The sequence below is a fragment of the Pelophylax lessonae genome (assembly GCF_965119305.1).
Source record: "Pelophylax lessonae genome assembly, chromosome: 1".
In the NCBI taxonomy this organism is placed as follows: Eukaryota; Metazoa; Chordata; class Amphibia; order Anura; family Ranidae; genus Pelophylax; species Pelophylax lessonae.
The window spans coordinates 237,161,873-237,182,431 of NC_138768.1; the positions used below are offsets into that span (position 1 = coordinate 237,161,873).

At 43.1% G+C, this 20,559-nt stretch overlaps 1 protein-coding gene across 1 annotated transcript in view; it reads right to left on the reverse strand.

Moving 5' to 3' along the window:
• The window catches only part of NCOR2 (nuclear receptor corepressor 2), a 737,979-nt gene that overhangs the window by 269,842 nt on the left and 447,578 nt on the right, over positions 1–20,559 (reverse strand). Inside the window, exon 15 of the mRNA XM_082255577.1 lies at positions 1,115–1,221. Within this exon, the coding sequence (XP_082111703.1) occupies positions 1,115–1,221 (107 nt within the window). The remainder of the gene's footprint in view (positions 1–1,114; positions 1,222–20,559) is intronic.

Consider the following 20,559-nt stretch of genomic DNA (forward strand, 5'->3'; position numbering starts at 1 on the left):
GGGGGGGGGGGGGGGAGAAACTGAGGGAGAAGAGAAATATTGGAATACTAATCAGTAAACAAAGATGTGTTTGCTTTGGAAGAATAATCTCCTCAAACATTGGATGGCCTACACGTGTGGTTGTTGCTGTGTTATGTAAATTTTTAAACTTCGAGATTGTGTGGTATTTTAAAGGGTGCCTTGACTGAAAAAAAGGTTGAAAACACTGGGTTAAAGGAAAGCTGTGTGGAGAGAACAAAGCAGCTGCCTTTACTAACTTTTGTTTTTGGAAATGCTAGTTGCCTGGTTGCCATGAGAATCCACTAGCTTTAATACCGTCTAAGGCAGGGATCCTCAAACTACGGCCCTCCAGCTGTTGCAGAACTACACATCCCATGAGGCATTGTAAAACTCTGACATTCACAGACACAGACATGACTAGGCATGATGGGAATTGTAGTTCCTGAACAACTGGAGGGCCGTAGTTTGAAGACCCCTGTTCTTAGGGATTAAACCAGTTCAAAAGTGAAGACCCAGAGTTTTGACTTCACTTTGGCTGTCTAATTGTTATGTCTGCTCCAGATCAATGACTCAGAAAGGATTGAAGTCATAGATAGCTAGAGAGATAGTATTCTTAGAGGGAAGTCATTAATGACAGTAGAGGTTTATTTTCATTCTCTTAGTTCCAAACTGGCAAAATAAATGACATATGACTGGTAAAAATATTAGATTGCATGCACTCTCTGTAATAGGTAAAAATGTCATGATTTGCTGCTGCTACTGTCCTCTGAAGGTGTGGGCTAAACTACAGAAGTGAATAATCTGAACTATCATCCATGGTTTGGTATGTACTCAGAATGCTGGATTGGATTTAATATCATACGTTTCTACTGTCATAGTGTGACCCTTGGAAATAATATATGTAAACTCCCTGTACACTGCTGCTGTAAAGTTATAACTTAGGTCATACAAACAGACGTGATACAGATTGGATGACTGAATTATGCTAGTTAAAAGGCTAATTGTATTATTTACATTGAACTAATCTCAATCTTAGTTTTAGTTTGATAAAATACATCAAATTCAGCATAATACAGTATACAGCTATATGACCCGAACACAAAAGTAGACCTACTTTGCAAGTTCTTCTTTGTCATTCTCCACATCTTGCTTAAATTCTTCTTTTTCGGGTTCCTTTTCTTTTTCATCTTTCTCTTCCTGATTATTGCGGGGCATCTGCTGCTAAAGAAAGAGCAGTAAATGTTAGCAAATAACATCAGTGCTTTCACCTTACAAGATAAAATGAAGCAACAAGGCCTTAGATCAGCCTTTCTCAACCAGTGTGCCGCGGAAGGTGTTTTGGTGTGCTGTTCTAGATTGACCATAGATACATACAGCATGGTGTGTGAGCACTGTCACTCTAGGATAGGAAGTGAGTTACTGTCAAGATCATTAGGTGAAACTACAGGGAAAAAGCCTGAACAAAAAGAAAGAAAACGAATGCAGCCACCATCTAAGGAATGGCGTTTTGTTCTTGAGTTTAGATCTACTTTAAAACCACTTCAGCTCCGGAAGGTTTTACCTCCTTAACGATCAGGCCATTTTTTGCAATTCAGCACTGCGTTGCTTTAACTGACAATTGCGTGCAAAGCTGTATCCAAATATTTTTTTTCCCCCCTGTTCCCCCCTCTCTACCCCTCATTCAAAATTGGCATTCATCAACATGGTCTTTTTCCTTATTTATATATTTTTTCTAGATTTTTACAAACATCTACTCCTGATGAAGTGGCAATTTGCGCCCACGAAACGCGTTGAGGTTATGGTGTTTACTATACATCCAATTACTCAATTACTTGGAATCTGAACCCTATATGATGTGAACATATCTAATATTGTACCATTTTCTGGAATCAGCACTGTTGTCTGTCAATTGAAGTTGACTATGAATTTGGAGATGTCTTACCAGCTTGTCATTACTTGTGCAATACATATCTATTTATCATGTTTGTCATTCATTTGTTATGTACCAATAAATGTATTTTATCTTCCCTGTCGGACTCTCATTCAAAGTCCCAACCCTCTCAATGGAGTTAAATGTGTTCCCTTTTGTGCTTACTAACTGTGTGGGGGGATGGGTTAGACAGAGGTAGAGAGAGATCGGGGATTCAGCTTAGCTGAATCACACCATCTTTCCCTGCCTCTCTGACAGAAGAGCCGCCTGCATTGTTTACATAGGCATTGTCATTCCACCTAAAGATCACAGGAGGCCGGCGGCGATCGAGCCCGCTTCTCCCGCAGTCTGGCTCCCGCTGGGAAGTGTTGCCGAAACCACGTGCACATAATCACATAGATCTACGTGATTATGCACAGCAAATCTGCATGGGGCGGTGGGCAAAAGGGAGCAATTAAAAGCAGTTCATTATTTGGGTTAACATACAACTTATCCCACCATAGTCATCTTCTCATACAATGTACAAAACAGCATAGACTGGATCATGAAAACAGCCAACATATAGTCACATTTGCTACCATTGATTTAAATTTTGTAAAATGGGTGAATTAAATTCTAATACCAACTTTTGGATTTCAAAGAATTAAATAGCATCGAAAATTAAGGCTTTAATTCATCTGGTCTATGTTTCTAGAATGCTTGCTGATAATCTGTCATCAGGAAGAATCACATAACCCCACTAAAGACAGCATGACATCATTGTGGAATTTTTCTGGAGCAGACGCCATGCATTTCCAGTGTTCATCAGAACAGCTGTAGAAATCATTAAGCTGCCTAAGCCATATAAACCAACACAGGTTAGGATGTGGTATACAAACAAGAAAAGTCTGGAAGACAAAAAAAAAATATTTATATGTACTTTGTGGTTAATATATAATGCACTCGGCCAGCTTAACTAGAGACACAGTCATATACCTAGAGAGTATGTAGGACAAAGAACGTGATACCTAGCTGTGCATTAATAACGCCATTTAAAGAACAACTGTACCATACAAAGTGTAAAAGACAGCAGATTTAATTTTAGCCACTGGCATGTCTGGGATCGTCCATGCTTGATAATCACTGCTCGGAATTTTTACTAGACACTATCTGCAAATATTTGGTTAAAAAAATATCACATAGCTCACAAGCCAAGCTGGCAATAAGTCATCCCTAAATTCTCCTAATAAATAAAAGTATGGCGATAACATCCAAGCACCAGGCTTTTCAGTAATACACATACTGGAAGCTGTAATCCAAAATGAAAAAGCTTATTGTATCACGCATAAGATTAGTCTCTGCAGGAGCCCTCACTAGGCTTAGAAAGAAGCCTGTGTAGGAAATATTGGAACAAAGACTGAAGCACAGCCTTGGAAAATTTGTTAACCATGAATATATTTGTAGATAATAGAGTTAAAGCGTAAAGCTGGGTACACACGGATCAAAATTTGTCCAGTTCCACTGACTTTGCGGAGTATCGATCTGTGCGACTGTTCAACAGAAGCCAAGATTGGACCAACTTCAGTCGCGTGATCCTGCTGGAAAACCATCAATCAATCAGCTGCTGCAGCGCTGATCAGTATATTCTGATGGAGGGGGGGGGGGGGGGACACAGGTTCATGGTGGAGGTGAACTGAGGGGCCATTTAACCACTTAAGCCCCAGAAGATTTTACCCCCTTCCTGACCAGGGCTTTTTTGCAATTTGGCACTGCGTGATTTTAACGGACAATTGCGCGGTCGTGCGACGCTGTACCTAAACGAATTTGACGTACTTTTTTTCCCACAAACAGAGCTTTCTTTTGGTGGTATTTGATCACCTGTGCGATTTTTACTTTTTGCGCTATAAACAAAAAGAGCGTCAATTTTGCAAAAATAACAATATTTTTCACATTTTTTTATATGAAATTCCCCAAAAAAAAATGTAAAAATCTAAATTTTTTTAACATTTTTGGCCAATTTGTTTTCTGCTACATATATTTGGTAAAAAAAATCACAAAAAGCGTATTTTGATTGGTTTGCGCAAAAGTTATTGCGTTTACTAACTAAGGGAAAGATATCTGTCATTTTTGGTGTTTTTTTTTTAACGCGTATTGGCGGCGATCTGCGATTTTTTTTTCGGTACTGCGACATAGCGGCGGACAGATCGGACCCTTGACTGACATTTTTGACACTTTTGGGGTTACCAGTGACATTACTGCAGTAATCACTGCTATACATATGCACTCTTACTGCAAAATGACACTGGCAGGGAAGGGGTTAACTTTATTGGGGAAGGAGGGGTTAAGTGTGTCCCTAGGGGTGTGCTTCTTACTGTGATTGGATATGGCTACTAGTGTAGGAACAGTGATCAACGGTCCTACATAGTAGAACCGTATGATCACCATTCCTACACAGGGGAGAATGACAGGCGGCTTGTTTACATCAGCCGCCTGCCTTTCTCCCTTCACGGCAGACGATCGCGAGTGACCGGCGGACATCGGGTCTGCCGGTCACACGCACGGACTTCCCAGGGAATGAGCCGGGGAAGTGACAGGCTAGTGACGTACCGGTACGTCACTTTGCCTGGCCGGGGCTGACCGCCGCAGTATATGTACTTGCGGCGGTCGGCAACCGGTTAAAATTATTATAATTGAAGGATGCCCCAGCTGAAAATTTTTACAGTATATAACCAAGCTTAACCTGTGCACAAAGTGACTTTCTGCTATTAGATTTGAAAGCAAAACAAAAAGCATTTTCATCCAGTTACAGAAGAAAACAAAGACGTTATCAGATCAGAAGGTAGATTTTTTGCGCTTCTCGAACAGATAACAAAACACTTAAAATGACATATTAACCAGATCCAAATGAAGTACTTAAGAGAATTGTATTATTGAGCCGACCATAGACGGTTCGAATCTCGGCCGGTTCAGCAGGGACTGGCCTAAATTCTGACCATGTTTTAGCAGGCTGATTGTATCCAAATTGATCTATCAATCAACTTAGGTACAACCAGCCTGTTGGATTTTACATGTGATAATTGCTAGTGGCTATTATAGTCACAAACAGTATTCACTGTGTTCTCCCGGTGGGGACAGCTCCCCCTGCCCTCCCACTGGGAGAGCACAATGCCTCTGCAGAAGGCATTCCCACATTAACTGTGTTGCAACCAACCCGTGGTTGCAGGAAAGAAAATTGTTCTATGGCGGGCTTTAGGGTTTACATGCATTTTAACTCTTTGTGTCAACAGTTGTTGCTTCAGGGTCATATCCTCCCCAATGGCCAGATTGTAAGACTGCCATCTCACTTTTATTTGTACCTTACAAATACCCCACACCACATCTGCATAACTTAGAACAAAATATGGGAACTTCCTACTGCATCATGGGAGCCAGAACTTTTTATTTTGTTAAACGTTGTTAAATGTACAACATTTTGCAAACTTTTTACAAAAAATTGTTGCTATATAAATGTGTGTAATAACTCAGCTACCTTTCCCTAAATAGCAATACTATAAATATAACCATATACAGTTGTGTTCATAAGTTTGCATACCCTGGCAGAATTTAGGATTTCTTGGCCATTTTTCAGAGAATATGAATGATAACACAAAAACGTTTCTTTCACTCATGGTTCGTGTTTGGCTGAAGCCATTTATTATCAATCAACTGTGTTTACTCTTTTTAAATCATAATGACAACAGAAACTACCCAAATGACCCTGATAAAAAGTTTACATACCCTGGTGATTTTGGCCTGATAACATGCACACAATTTGACACAAAGGGGTTTGAATGGCTATTAAAGGTAACCATCCTCATCCGTGATCTGTTTGCATGTAATTAGTGTGTGTGTATAAAAGGTCAATGAGTTTCCGGACTCCTGACAGACCCTTGCATCTTTCATCCAGTGCTGCACTGACATTTCTGCATTCTGAGTCATGGGGAAAGCAAAAGAATTGTCAAAGGATCTGCGGAAAAAGGTAGTTGACCTGTATAAATTAGGAAAGGGATATAAAAAGATATCCAAGGAATTGAGAATGCCAATCCGCAGTGTTCAAACTCTAATCAAGAAGTGGAAAACGAGGGGTTCTGTTGAAACCAAACCACGGTCAGGTAGACCAACTAAAATTTGAGCCACAACTTTCAGGAAAATTGTTCGGGATGCAAAGAAAAACCCCCAAATAACTTCAGGTGAAATACAGGACTCTCTGAAAACATGTGGTGTGGCTGTTTCAAGATGCACAATAAGGAGGCACTTGAAGAAAGATGGGCTGCATGGTCGAGTCACCAGAAGAAAGCCATTACTACGCAAATGCCACAAAGTATCCCGCTTCAAATATGCCAAACAGCACAGAGACAAGCCTCATACATTCTGGCACAAAGTCATTTGGAGTGATGAGACCAAAATTGAGCTTTATGGCCACAACCATAAACGCTACATTTGGAGAGGAGTCAACAAGGCCTATGATGAAACACGGAGGTGGATCGCTGATGTTTTGGGAATGTGTGAGCTACAAAGGCACAGGAAATTTGGTCAGAATTGATGGCAAGATGAATGCAGTATGTTATCAAAAAATACTGGAGGAAAATTTGCATTCATCAGCCTGGAAGTTGCGCATGGGACATACCGTACTTGGACATTCCAACATGAAAACGATCCTAAACACAAGGCCAAGTTGACCTGTCATTGGCTAAAGCAGAATAAAGTGAAGGTTCTGGAGCGGCCATCTCAGTCTCCTGACCTCAATATCATTGAGCCACTCTGGGGAGATCTCAAATGTGCAGTTCATACAAGACAGCCCAAGAATTTACAGGAACTGGAGGCTTTTTGCCAGGAAGAATGGGCAGCTTTACCATATGGAGTAGATAAAGAGCCTCATTCACATATACCACATAAAACTTCAAGCTGTCATTGATGTTAAAGGGGGCAATACACAGTATTAAGAACTGGGGTATGCTAACTCTTGATCAGGGTTGTTTGGGTAGTTTCTGTTGATATTATGATTTAAAAAGAATAAACACAGTTGATTAATAAATGGCTTCAGACAAACACTAAGAGTCTATTCACATTGAGGCGACACGACTTCGGGGGACGACCTGTGAAGTCGCGTGCACTGCGACTTCGGTGCGACTTGCAGAGACTTCACATAATGGAAGTCTATGCAAGTCGCTCCGAGGTCGCCCCAAAGTAGTACAGGACCCTTTTTTTAAGTCGGAGCGACTTGTGTCGCTCCTATTAGAACGGGTCCTGTACTACTCAATGGACCGTGACATACCGCGACTTGTCAGGCTGACAAGTCATCTGACAAGTCGCGCTAATGTGAATGGGCTCTAACCATGAGTGAAAAACATTTTTCTGGTATTATTTATATTCTCTGAAAAATGGCCAAAAAATCCTAAATTCTGCCAGGGTATGTAAACTTATGAGCACAACTGTATACTGCCAATGGATTGGAGTGGCTCTATCTGCAGTGGGTGTGATCCTCTTCTATAGCAGTTCCAGCCTAAATGTAAAGCATGCCCCTGAAGGCACCATAAGTAATATTGGCCATATCTTGCCCGTGATGACTGTTATTCTCTAAAGTGTGTCCCAGTGCATTTGGTGGACTTCATTGAAGGCTGATAATTCTAACCAGAGAAGCCTGTGCCAAGTTGAGAGTACTGGGAAAAAAGAATCACCATATTTGCCCTGGGTAAGCTAAGCAATGTAACCCACCTTTCTCATTTTCAGGTATTTGGTTATGTTGAGAAAACTGCTGCACTGGGGTGGGAAATTCATGATTGATAGAAGCATATAATAGTGCACTTATCCCCATCCTACAAAGTTCAGAATTATACAAAGGAGCTTGTTTTTTGTAGGTGCAGGATACAGGGCTGTCCTTCTTGCCTACAGTACATCCTCAATCAGCCCCTGACTGAACAATAATGTGCCTATCCCAATACAGGATATACACATCCTTGTTCTAGTTCGGTATCTGCAAAGGTAAGTATATGAATGACATCTTCAGAGCCAGCACCTTTAAAAACAGATCAGCAATGGAAAAAAATGATACTTTTACCAGCTTATGGTATATAAGGAAGACTTAAATTACATCTAAGGCCAAAACTTTTTTTATCTGTTTAAGATAGTGTAGGAAATAGTTGCAATCCCTGTCAGGTTTTCAAACACCTGTGTCCTATTGGGGAGATTTCCATTCACTTCCTGTCTTCTAGACATTATAGGAAAGGAGAAGAAACCTCTTGAAAGCAAGGGAAATCCCCTCTTAGGGTCCTTTCACACGAGCGATCCGATCAGATCCGCCTGTCAGTTTTTTAGGCGGATGTAACCGGATCCCCCAAGCATCCCTATGGGGCAGCGGATGTCAGCGGAGACATGTCCGCTGACACCCGCTGCCATCCGCATCCGATCCTGTCCTTGAAATTCGGATGGATGGAAACCCTATTTTCCATCCGTCCAGGGGATCGGATAAGATGAGAGAGGACAGGCGGTCCCCTCTAATCCGATTCTCCCATAGAGATGCATGGGGCTCTGACACCTCCCTCTCCGCACACAGAGCGGAGAGGGAGCTGTCACCTGCCTGCTCAGCGGGGATCTGTGTATAGATCCCCCGCTGAGCAGCACGGATCCGCCTACGGAGGCGGACCGTGTGAAAGAAGTCTTAGACAGCTGTCTGCACTGAAAGATTTTCCTTCTAGTCCAGTGTTGATGACCACATTTTTTTAAATTACCCTTTAATTAAAGTCCCTGTAAAAGAGACAGGAATTAAAACCGAAGTACTTTTAAAAAAAACTTTTACAGTTTCCTATACCGCCTGGGGACTGGCAAGATTATCTGCATTGAGTTCCTGGGTCTGCACACTTACTGTGGCCATTATGAAGGGTTTTCACTCACTCTGTTGCATTTTGTTTTTATATTGTATTAAGAAGACTACAACTAGAGGATCTGGAACACCTAAAACTTCTATGTGGACACAAAGAGTTGGAAGTGTCAGAACTTATGGTATGGAGAACTGGTAGTGGGAGTATTCAAGAAATAAGAACTGAGGTTCTGGCCTTGTAATGTGGCCAGTAAACAAGCCCCCTGTGCTTAACGGAGTCCATTAAATTTGCTGTACGGGCCTTACCATTCTTCACAGAAAAAGCATTCATCACAGTTACTTGAGATGCTAGTACAACTAATTCAAATAAGCAGAACGTCCTTTTTAAGCCATTGGCATACACTCTTCATCCACAGCATGCTAAAACGATGAGTGTGAGATGAGTAAAGATGCTGTGATCCATGATGTAATAAGCTGGAAATGTGATCACTGACAGAGGAACTCTATGAATGAGCGTAGGAGTCAGAGAGGCAGATCATCACAGAATGTGTCACCCATCTGTCAATTAGGCTGCTTGTAATAATGATCTTAATTGACACTCAGTAAGCTTAAAATTCAGAACTGGAATATCCAGTTCTGCTCTCTCAGGATGCAATATAATTAAGTACATTCACTCCATAAGCGATGTATTTAATACCATGTAGAAAAACACAACCGTTTTTATTTTCACGGAATACAATTTCATTTGAAGCACGAAACTGAAGTCCAAATGAAACTATTAAATCGTTACCCTGAGGAATAAAAATACATTTCTCTTTTGTTCATTGAAGGACACAGCTCCATATCTTCTTGACCGTTGGGTTATGCTGACCCTACAGGAGTAAAGCCCCGTACACACGATCAGATTATCGAACGATCTGTCGTCCATTTTTTGTGGCATGCTAGTCTGATGTGGAAAGTGAAGAGGTTATTTTATTTCAAATTTTCCCGTACGACAGAATTCTACTTCAGAAGTGATGTCATGTGTTGGATTGCTGTGTATGTGTTCTTTCGTCTCTGAGCATGCCTAGTTTTGCTCTTAAGTTTTTTTCCGTCCAAATCTGTACTAATGAGACGAAAATCGGACGTTGTTTTGACAGACGACAAAAATTATATAGCCTGCACATCAGGATTTTGTCAGCCGAAAAGTCGGAGTCGGCAGTCGAAAGCACCATACTAACAATCCGAAAATCGACAGATCGGTCGTCGGACGAATTTTCCATACAGATTTTCTTATCGTGTGTACGGGCCTTAAGACACTAGGCGGAAAAAAATGGACTATGCCTATAGGGCAGTCCTAGGGGGTATACTCCCATTTCCTGCTATAGGATTTCAGTTTTTTTCTGTCTAGTCAGGAGTAAGGACCTAGCTTCCTGATGGGATCTTTGGTCCTAGCATTGTTTTCCTTTTTAAACTGAACTTTTTTTCTTTTGTGGTTTTCCTTCTACTATCAAGTCTGTTCCAGTGAGAACTACAATCAACTGCCAGACTGGGTGACACAGTGGATATCCTAGATCCTTAAGGTCTCTCCAGTCTTGCCAGTGAGCGAGTGCAGACCGCAGCTCCACGCTAGGTCGGCCGCGACATAGCCCCACGTGACGGGGGCTGGCCGGCGAGTTAAACGTCCAGCGAGGACGCTCGTGGCCTGAGTTGCAGCGTACCTCTGGTCCGCAGCATCCCCCCATTCCAATATGGGGAGGTGATCTGCTCAGAGTGGTGCCGGCCCAGTTCCAAGGTGTGGTGAGTAGTGTCCCCCCTCTCCCCTCCCAGGGTGGTAGGCTCCTCATGTGTCCTTCCTACCCTAATGGTACCCCCTCTTCACAGGCGGGCTTCCGCTGCTGTTACCACACCCCCCCCCCCCTTCTGGGGTGGCTGGGCTATCCTTGGTGTGGGGTCTGAGGTGGTGCTGTGGCAGGGGGGTGGAGGGAGCATGCTGCGGCAGCTCAGTTAGCCATTTCTATGTGGTAAAATGTCCTGGGGGGGGGGGGGGCCGTCTGGATCCCCCTTGCTGGATTTAAGTACCTGGAGGGACACTTGGGGTCCCAGGAGTCGCGTACCTGCCGCGTGGTGCTGCCATTTTCCTATGAATGGCTGCATAGGAGCTCGGCCACCATGTTTGAGTAGTCGGTGGCCATGTTTTGGTGGCTTCCCATTGAAGGTGGCTTGGCTATTGAAAGCCAGGTACTGAAGGACAGAGGGTTGTCAGATTTGGTAATTCCTTCTCTGTTAAGCGTTAGGAAATCTATTTCTAGTAAGATTTATCATCAAGTTTAGAAGGCATACATTACTTGGTTTGAGTCTCGGGGGGTTTCCCCCCGTTCCTTTTCAGTGTCATGTCTGCTGGAATTTCTACAAAGAGGTGTAGATCAGCGTTTTTTGCCCTTAATGACATCTAAAATGTTAAAGTAGAACTATAGGCACAACTTTTTTATTCACTTTGGATAAAGTAAGGGTTATAACCTCTGTCAGATTTTTTTTTCACCATCTGTGTCCCATTGCGGAGATTTCCCTTCACTTCCTGTCCCATAGCAAAACAGGAAATAAGAGGAAATCCCTGCAAATTAGGAGAATTCCTTGGGGACCCCCCCCCAGATCACGGAACTTGTGTCCCCATTGGAAGAGTTTCCCTTTATTACTTTTCTGGGGACAATTCAAAATTTGTGACTTTCACTTTTATCGATAATGGTAAACCGGACAAATGGAGAGGATGAATCTCCTATATGGGGGCCACAGATAGCAATACAAACTGACAGGTGTTCTAATCTCTTTGCGCTCTATCCAAAACTAAAAAAAAAAAAGTTTTGCCTTTAGTTATACTTTAAGTTTTCCAATCATTTTCTGTTCCAATGAGGGGATGACATCTCTAAAGCAAGGAACACATCCACAAATGATAATCCTAAACACCCTTGAATCCATCCAGCACCGTATCCATCAGCCCAATGTGGGGGTGCTCCCCTTGTGATAACATTGTGTTCTAGATCAATTACAAGAAATAATCAGCACGCCGGCCAAGACCTGACAGAGGTGCTAACCCTCCTCTACTCTATCCAAAACTGAAAAAATGAAGGTTGAATTGAATCGGATATGTGGCCATACAAAACATTATTTTTGCTGACATTTTACATCTGGTTTTCTGTACATGTGAAGCAGAAATAAGGCTGCCTTAGCATCATCAGCACAGGTGCGCTCCAGGATTCCCATATAACAGACAGTTGGGGGGGGGGGGGCTGATGCAGTACAGCAATGCCTGGATAACATAAAATAAACTATTTAGAAAAGAAGGTTATGTTTCCAATATGACTGCATTGTACCTGTAATTCTATTTAGAAATGAATTAAAGGAGACCTATATTGAGAAAATATGAAGGCTAAGGCCCCATGCACACTGGGTGTTTAGCACTGGCACATGAGGCTTTGGTGTTCATGTGTGCACAGTCAAGCCCCACTGCTGGCAGCCGGTCAAACTCTATGAAAGGTTGACAGCTGCTGGACGGGGCTTTAGGACAGTATGTGCTCAGTGACAAATGCCTGCAACACAAGTCGTCTGCATTCTGGGCATTCGTCCCTAGGCGCATACTCTGCAAATGTTAGTACCCTTAAGTGTTCCTACCAGAGGCAGCAGCTGATAACCTCTAAAAGTATGACAGGCTGCTGGCATCAGGGCTGGATGGTGCACCTATGCCCTCTGCTGGCACCTGAATGCTGGAGCCTCATGCACTGGAGCTAAACTCCTAGTGTGCATGGTGCATGAGACTTGTCAGCATTCATATGCTAAAAATATACACCATATTACTAAAAGTATTGGGACGCCTGACTTTACCCGCACATGAAATGGATACAGAAAGTAATGAGTTTACTCATGAGATCCATCCAGTAAGTAACATCTAAAGGAGAAGTTTAGCCAAAGCTATTTTGGCTGTACTTCTCCTGGGGATAACAGGAGTGCAGTTCGTACTGCACTCCCGTGACCTGTTTTCCTGAATGCACATGCTCAGTGTCATATCCAGAGGTTGTCTTTGGGAAATAGATATATGAGTGCTGCTATTATTGCTGCAGAGGTTGAAGGGGGGGGGGTCAGCCTGTCAGTGCTCAGACCATACGCCCCACACTGCATCAAATTGGTCTGCATGGCTGTCGTCCCAGAAGGAAGCCTCTTCTAAAGATAATGCACAAGAAGGCCCACAAATAGTTTGCTGAAGACAAGCAGACTAAGGACATGGATTACTGGAACCATGTCCTGTGGTCTGATGAGACCAAGATAAACTTATTTGGTCAAGCGTGTGTGGCAGCGACCAGGTGAGGAATACAAAGACAAGTGTGTCTTGCCTACGATCAAGAATGGTGGTGGGAGTGTCATGGTCTGGGGCTGCATGAGTGCTGTCAGTACTGAGGAGCTACAGTTCATTTAGGGAACCATGAATGCCAACATGTACTGTGATATACTGAAGCAGAGAATGATCTCCTCCATTTGGAGACTGGGCCCCAGGGTAGTATTCCAACATAAGGACCCCAAATAAATATCCAAGACCATAAGGAAGCTGAGGGTAAAGGTGATGGACTGGCCAAACAGGTCTCCAGACCTAAACCCTATTAAGCATTTGTGGGGCATCCTCAAACGCAAGGTGGCAGAGTGCAAGGTCTCTAACATCCAAAAGCTCTGTGACGTCATCATGGAGGAGTGGACGAGGACTCCAGTGGCAACCTGTGAGGTTCCAGTGAACTCCATGCCCAAGAGGGTTAAGACTTTGCTGGAAAATAATGGTGGCCACACAAAGTTTTGACACTTTGGGCCCAACTTGGACATTTTGACTTAGGGGTGTACTCACTTTTGTTGCCAACGGTTTAGACATTAATGGCCGTGTGTTGAGTTATTTTGAGGGGACAGGAAACTTACACTGCTATACAAGCTGTACACTCACTACTTTACATTGTAGCAAAATGTAATTTCTTCAGTGTTGTCACATGAAAAGATATAATAAAATATTTACAAAAATGTGGGGGGTCTACTCACTTTTGTGAGATACCGTAAATACAGTACACTTGGAAAATGTGTTCTTTATAGGAACTACATGCATTATATTGTCAAAAGTATTGGGACGCCTGCCATTACACGCACATGAACTTTAATGACATCCCAGTCTTAGCATGTAGGGTTCAATATTGAGTTGGCCCACCCTTTGCAGCTATAACACCTTCAACTCTTCTGGGAAGGCTGTCCACAAGGTTTAGGAGTGTGTCTATGGGAATGTTTGACCATTCTTCCAGAAGTGCACTTGTGAGGTCAGGCACGGATGTGGACGAGAAGGCCTGGCTCGAAGTCTCTCCTTGAATTCATCCTAAAGGTTTTCTATCGGGTTGAGGTCAGGACTTGCTTTGTGCACTGGTTCAAATCATTCGGTGGACCTCAACCCAATGAATTAGAGCGGAGACTGAGAGCCAGGCCTTCTTGTCCACATCAGTGCCTGACCCCACAAATGCGCTTCTGGAAGAATGATCAAACGTTCCTAATCCCTAATGAACTTTAATGGCATCCCTAATATTGAGATGCCATTAATAGTTCATGTGCGTGTAAAGGCAGGCGTCCCATTACTTTTGGTAATATAGTGAATATTGACTGGCTTTAGGTTTATCCAAAAGCTGCAATAATTTCTATATCATTGACCAGGCACAGATATGCCCTCAGCAGTGGAGGCATTTCTTAAGTAGAGGTTTCCTTTATAAATAAATATATAGAACTGAACAAAAGGGTTTATTTTTTACATTTAACGGGATCAGCTTTTTCGTATATTAGAAAACTTTGACTTCGAGACATTTAATCCCCCTATTCTAGCCTGTATAAAAAAGAAATAATAGTTCACTTTCCAAAAGGTCTGAATCACGTTTTATCTCCGTCTGCGATTCCAGAAACATATCACAATTCGCTGCCAAGTGTGAAATGCCAGAAGAACGCACTTGGGTGTGTTTCCTGGAGAACTCGTGTCATTGAGAGGCTGCAACTGAGGTGCTCATTGATGAAACATCATCAACACATGATATCATGTCTATAAATGTCTGACAAGGTTTACACAGCCACATGTAAGCACATCAAGTCATCATTACGGCTCATTACAGCCACCATTAAGTACTTCCCCTGTTAAGTGTAAAATGAATCTGTATACGCAGGGATGAATATGACATGCGGTGACAGGGGATGTGAATGTCTACAACCATCATTAGCTGCCCACACACACTACAATCAGACCGAGCAAGTCAACAAACTTCGATTTTACTTCCCAGAAATCAAAAACTGGCCATACACAATACAATCTGATTGTACAATCTCCTAAAACTACGTAGCATGAGGACCTACCCAAACAATTTCAAATACTATCACATCAGGTAGACCCTTGTAGTTGAAGTTATATCTAAATCAGATTGTACAGTTTAACATTAGAATTCCACAATATAATTGTTTTTACTACGTTAGATCTATTATAATATACGGTCCTTCCTAAACTATCCAATTCATTTATATCCAAATCAGGCACTACTTCTTGATAGATGTAATGAAGATTGTACAATCAGATTGGATAATGTACGTATAACATTAAGGCATTTGTAACTGCTACACATAGGATCACATGTAACTGTAAAAACTTGAAAAAAGATATATATGATCTGATGATTTGGAAACATTTTAATTAGAAACAGCAGGGTACAGATCTGTACAATCGTACAGGATTCTCCTTGGCCAAACAGTGTGCGCTGGTAGATCCAGAGACGACACCAGATCACCCATGGGTGTATGGCACTGATCGGACCATCTGATGGATGCTGGCACACTCCCAGCCTATAACACAAAGCAGCTGCTCACCTTTGCTCTAGTTGTGCTCACAGTGCGGGGAACTGAGCGGCTGGCTGGCCTGGCACACCGACTTATATGGCTTTCACTTTCTGCCCCTTTAATGCCCCTCCCTGTATTTCCCAGAGAGGAGGGGGCAGCACACAGGCTGGCATGACGTGAAAGGAAAAGTACCCACAGGCAAAGTACAGCTTCTCCACTAGAGACCCTCCCACGTGGATGTGTTTACAAGCGACCCCCTCCTCCTTGTCTGTCACTTCCAGCTGCCCTCCTCCCCCAACATCTATGCTGGTTATAATTAGCAGAGACACAACCTGTACATTGGAGACTGGGGCCACCCTGGCATTAGGCTACAATAAAGCATGCACAAGCTACCCAGAATAGACAGTAAGAAGGAAATAACAGAAGCACAATCATTAGATTGTAATGTCAGATAAAGTGGCACATCATCAGTACAGAAATGGAGTTTCATTGGACTAAAGAGACCTAGAGACTTTGTTTTGAGTTCATTCAGTGACAAAGAAATGATCAAGTCCCCCCCCAGACACTTACTGCCTCTGAGATCCGGCGTCCTCAGCTGTACGCTGCCATAGTAGATCCCAGTTGTCTGCCTCCCCCCACACTCTCCAGAGCTGGGAGCAGCCCAGCACATCTCAGTCTCCACACTTCCTGGCCATTTGCATAGTTAAGCCCTCAACTAACCGCAACATTCCTGCTGTGATTTTGCAATATACTGGAATAGCTCGAGCTGCCTTTGTGATTCATCTGACTACGTGTGCTACACATACAAAAACATTATTAAATGCACTCTCTCAGTTCTGCCAATCTGCTTCTACTACACATATTCTATACATACATTCACCGTCTGATCATGCCAAAGAGAAAATGTTACTTTTAGAAGAAGAAATGTCCCTAAGTGTCAGGAAATGTACTAAGTCACCTGTTTGACATAATAGCAGGCATCTACAATGTTTATCTTCCACAGTGCTGTGGGAGCCCCCAAATCACAGGGCGATCTCATATGCAGATATTGACTGTATTCATTGATTAATCTGTCCTCTTATGACCTGCTACACATTCTAATAGTTTGGGTCATTTCCCACAAGCGGTCCGATCAGATCTGTCTGCCAGTTTTTTTTAGGAAGCTCAATGTTTGTCTAAGGGCAGGTGGATGTAAACGGACGTGCGTCCATCTACATCTGATTACCTAGCGTGAAGGTAAAAGGGTGTAAACATATCAGAGGTAAAAGGACATTAACTGATCAGAGGTAAAGGGATGTGAACAGATTGGTGATAAAGGGTGGTAAGCGGATCAGAGGTAAAAGGTTTTAAACGGATCGGAAGTAAAGGGTTGTAAACGGATCGGAAGTAAAGGGTTGTAAACGGATCGGAGGTAAAGGGATGTAAACGGATCGGAGGTAAAGAGATGTAAACGGATCGGAGGTAAACGGGTTGTAAACAGATCGGAAGTAACGGGTTGTAAACAGATCGGAAGTAACAGGTTGTAAACAGATCAGAGGTAACGCGGGCTGTAAACAGATCAGAGGTAAAGGGCTCGGAAGTAAAGGGTTGTAAACGGATCGGAAGTAAAGGGTTGTAAACGGATCGGAAGTAAAGGGTTGTAAACGGATCGGAGGTAAAGGGATGTAAACGGATCGGAAGTAAACGGGTTGTAAACAGATCGGAAGTAAACGGGTTGTAAACAGATCGGAAGTAACGGGTTGTAAACAGATCGGAAGTAACAGGTTGTAAACAGATCAGAGGTAACGGGCTGTAAACAGATCAGAGGTAAAGGGCTGTAAACAGATCAGAGGTAAAGGGCTGTAAACAGATCAGAGGTAAAGGGCTGTAAACAGATTGGAAGTAAAGGGTTGTAAACGGATCGGAAGTAAAGGGTTGTAAACGGATTGGAGGTAAAGGGTTGTAAATGGATCAGAGGTAAAGGGTTGTAAACGGATCGGAAGTAAAGGGTTGTAAACGGATCGGAAGTAAAGGGTTGTAAACGGATCGGAAAAGGGTTGTAAACGGATCGGAGGTAAAGGGTTGTAAACGGATCGGAAGTAAACGGGTTGTAAACAGATAATTTAAAACGGGTTTTAAATGGATCGGAAGTAACGGGTTGTAAACAGATCGGAAGTAACAGGTTGTAAACAGATCAGAGGTAACGGGTTGTAAAGAGATCAGAGGTAACAGGTTGTAAACAGATCAGAGGTAAAGGGATGTAAACGGATCGGAGGTAAAAGGATGTAAACGGATCAGAGGTAAAGGGATGTAAACGGATCAGAGGTAAAGGGATGTAAACGGATCAGAGGTAAAGAGATGTAAACGGATCAGAGGTAAAGGGTTCTAAATGGATCAGAGGTAAAGGGTTGTAAATGGATCAGAGGTAAACCGGTTGTAAATGAATCAGAGGTAAAGGGTTGTAAATGGATCAGACATAAAGGGATGTAAACAGATCGGAGGTAAAGGGTTGTACATGGATCGGAAGTAATGGGATGTAAAAGAGTTGGAGGTAAAGGGTTGTAAAAGGATCAGAGGTGAAGGGATGTAAATGGGTTGGAGGTAAAGAGATGTAAACAGATCAGAAGTAAAGGGATTTAAATGGATCAGAGGTAAAGGGTTGTAAACCAGGGCTCAACAAACCCCAAAAACAACAACAAGAAAGGGGCGGACCGACCTCACGCATTACCACTAAAAAGGTTTATTAAAATCCGAAAGCAACATACATTGTACTCACAAACAAATGATTATTGCACACATGTAACACAATCGAACCGGTCGTCTCCAAAGTACCAGGGAGCCCCTGTGCTGGATCATGTGCTGGTGTCCGCAAATGTCTGACTAGGCTGACACGTTTCGAGGGAGGACCCTCTTCCTCAGAGCAAAAAAGTGCTACTGACTACTCGACAAACTCCAGGCGCCAGGTCGCATTTGCGACTAGAATCAGCGGCCTGGCGCCTGCCTTACACTGCGGCAGGTGTCTTGTCGCCAGACATCCCAAGGCTTCTGCACGGTTCGGGAGTCTCCTGCATGCGGGCTGTGGCTCCCTGACACCAACAAGTGCCGCACCCTCATGCGGGAGACTCCCGCACCTTACAGGAGACTTGGGATGTCTGGAGACAGAACGGTGTCTGTCAACTGTGACAGAACGGAGCTGATGCCTTCTGTATAGTTCCGGCTCATCCTGTCACAGGCAGAGTGATATCAAATGCACTCCACCTGTGAGAGGAAAGATACAGGAAGTATCGGCTCTGCATGCTTCCTACTGCACCACTCCGCACACTCTCTGTTGTCTGTCATGTGCCTCAGGAGCCAGCATTTCTCGCCAGCAGTACCGTACCAGCCAGCAGTACCTGTAAGCAGTACCCACCAGCAGTACTCGCCAGCAGTATCCGCCAGCAGTAACCACCAGCAGTAAGTCATATGTGCTAGGGGTGCAACTAGCCCCAGCACATAATTGTAAATATCCCAGCATGTGCAGTGTTTCCGACTCCTACTACCATGACCACTTCAAATCACTGAAGTGGTTATGGTGGTTGGAGTGTTCTTTAACTACTTCTGGACCGGAAGATTTTCCCCCTTAATGACCAGGCTTTTTTTTACGATTCGGCTCTGTGGTAACGGACAATTGTGCGGTCATGCAAAGCTGTACCCAAATAAACTTATGTCCTTTTTTTCCCCAAAAATAGAGCTTTCTTTTGGTGGTATTTAATCACCTCTGCGATTTTAAACTTTTGCGCTATATAAACAAAAGAAGAGCGACAATTCTGGAAAAAAAAAACTATTTTTACTTTCTACTATACAACATTCACCCAAAAAATTTTAAAATCTGAATTTTTCATCGTTTTAACCTAATTTGTATTCTGCTACATATTTTTGGTAAAAAGAAATCCCAATAAATGTGTTTTGATTGGTTGGCGCAAAAGTTATTGTATCTACAAACTAGGGGAAAGATTTATGTAATTTTTATTTATTTATTACTAGAAATAGCGATGATCAGCAATTTTTTGCGGGACTGCGACATTGTGGCGGACAGATTCGACCCCTAACTGACATTTTTGACACTTTTGTGGGGACCAGTGACATTACTACAGTAATCAGTGCTAAAATATGCACTGTTACTGTAATAATGACACTGGCAGAGAAGGGGTTAACCCAGGGGCGACCAAAGGGTTAAATGTGAGCCTAGGGGGTGTTCTCTAACTGTGGAGGGGGGGTGGGCGGGCTTGTGAAATCAACACAGAGACCTGTGTTCCTAAATAGGAGGAACACAGGAGCTCTGCATTGATTCCTGAGAGAACAACGGTCTGCTGTGTTTACAACAGCAGACCACCATTCTCTCTTCACAGGGGGTGATCGCGGGTGCACGACGGATCTGCTTCCCAGCTGGAGAGTGGGCGTTCGCGCACGCCCCCAGGATTGCCATCACGAACCGCCATACAGGTACGGCGATTCGCGGAAACATGCCGACCGATGTAAACAGATCAGAGGTAAAGGGTTGTAAACGGATCTGAAGTAAAGGGTTGTAAACGGATCGGAAGTAAAGGGATGTAAACGGATCAGAGGTAAAGGGTTGTAAATGGATCAGAGGTAAAGGGTTGTAAATGGATCAGAGGTAAAGGGATGTAAATGGATCAGAGGTAAAGGGTTGTAAATGGATCAGAGGTAAAGGATTGTAAACTGATCAGAGGTAAAGAGATGTGAACATATCAGAGGTAAAAGCATGCTAACTGATCAGAGGTAAAAAGGATGTTAATGTAGAACTTTGGGCTAAACCTAGCTAATCATAAACCTGTTCCCACCCCCATTCTAAATCTTATACTAACTAGCCTGCAAACGAAAGAGATCTATACTTATCTATTCTCAGGGCGCTCCAGTCCGGTCACGTGATATGTTCCCAGTGCTGGCTTCAGGG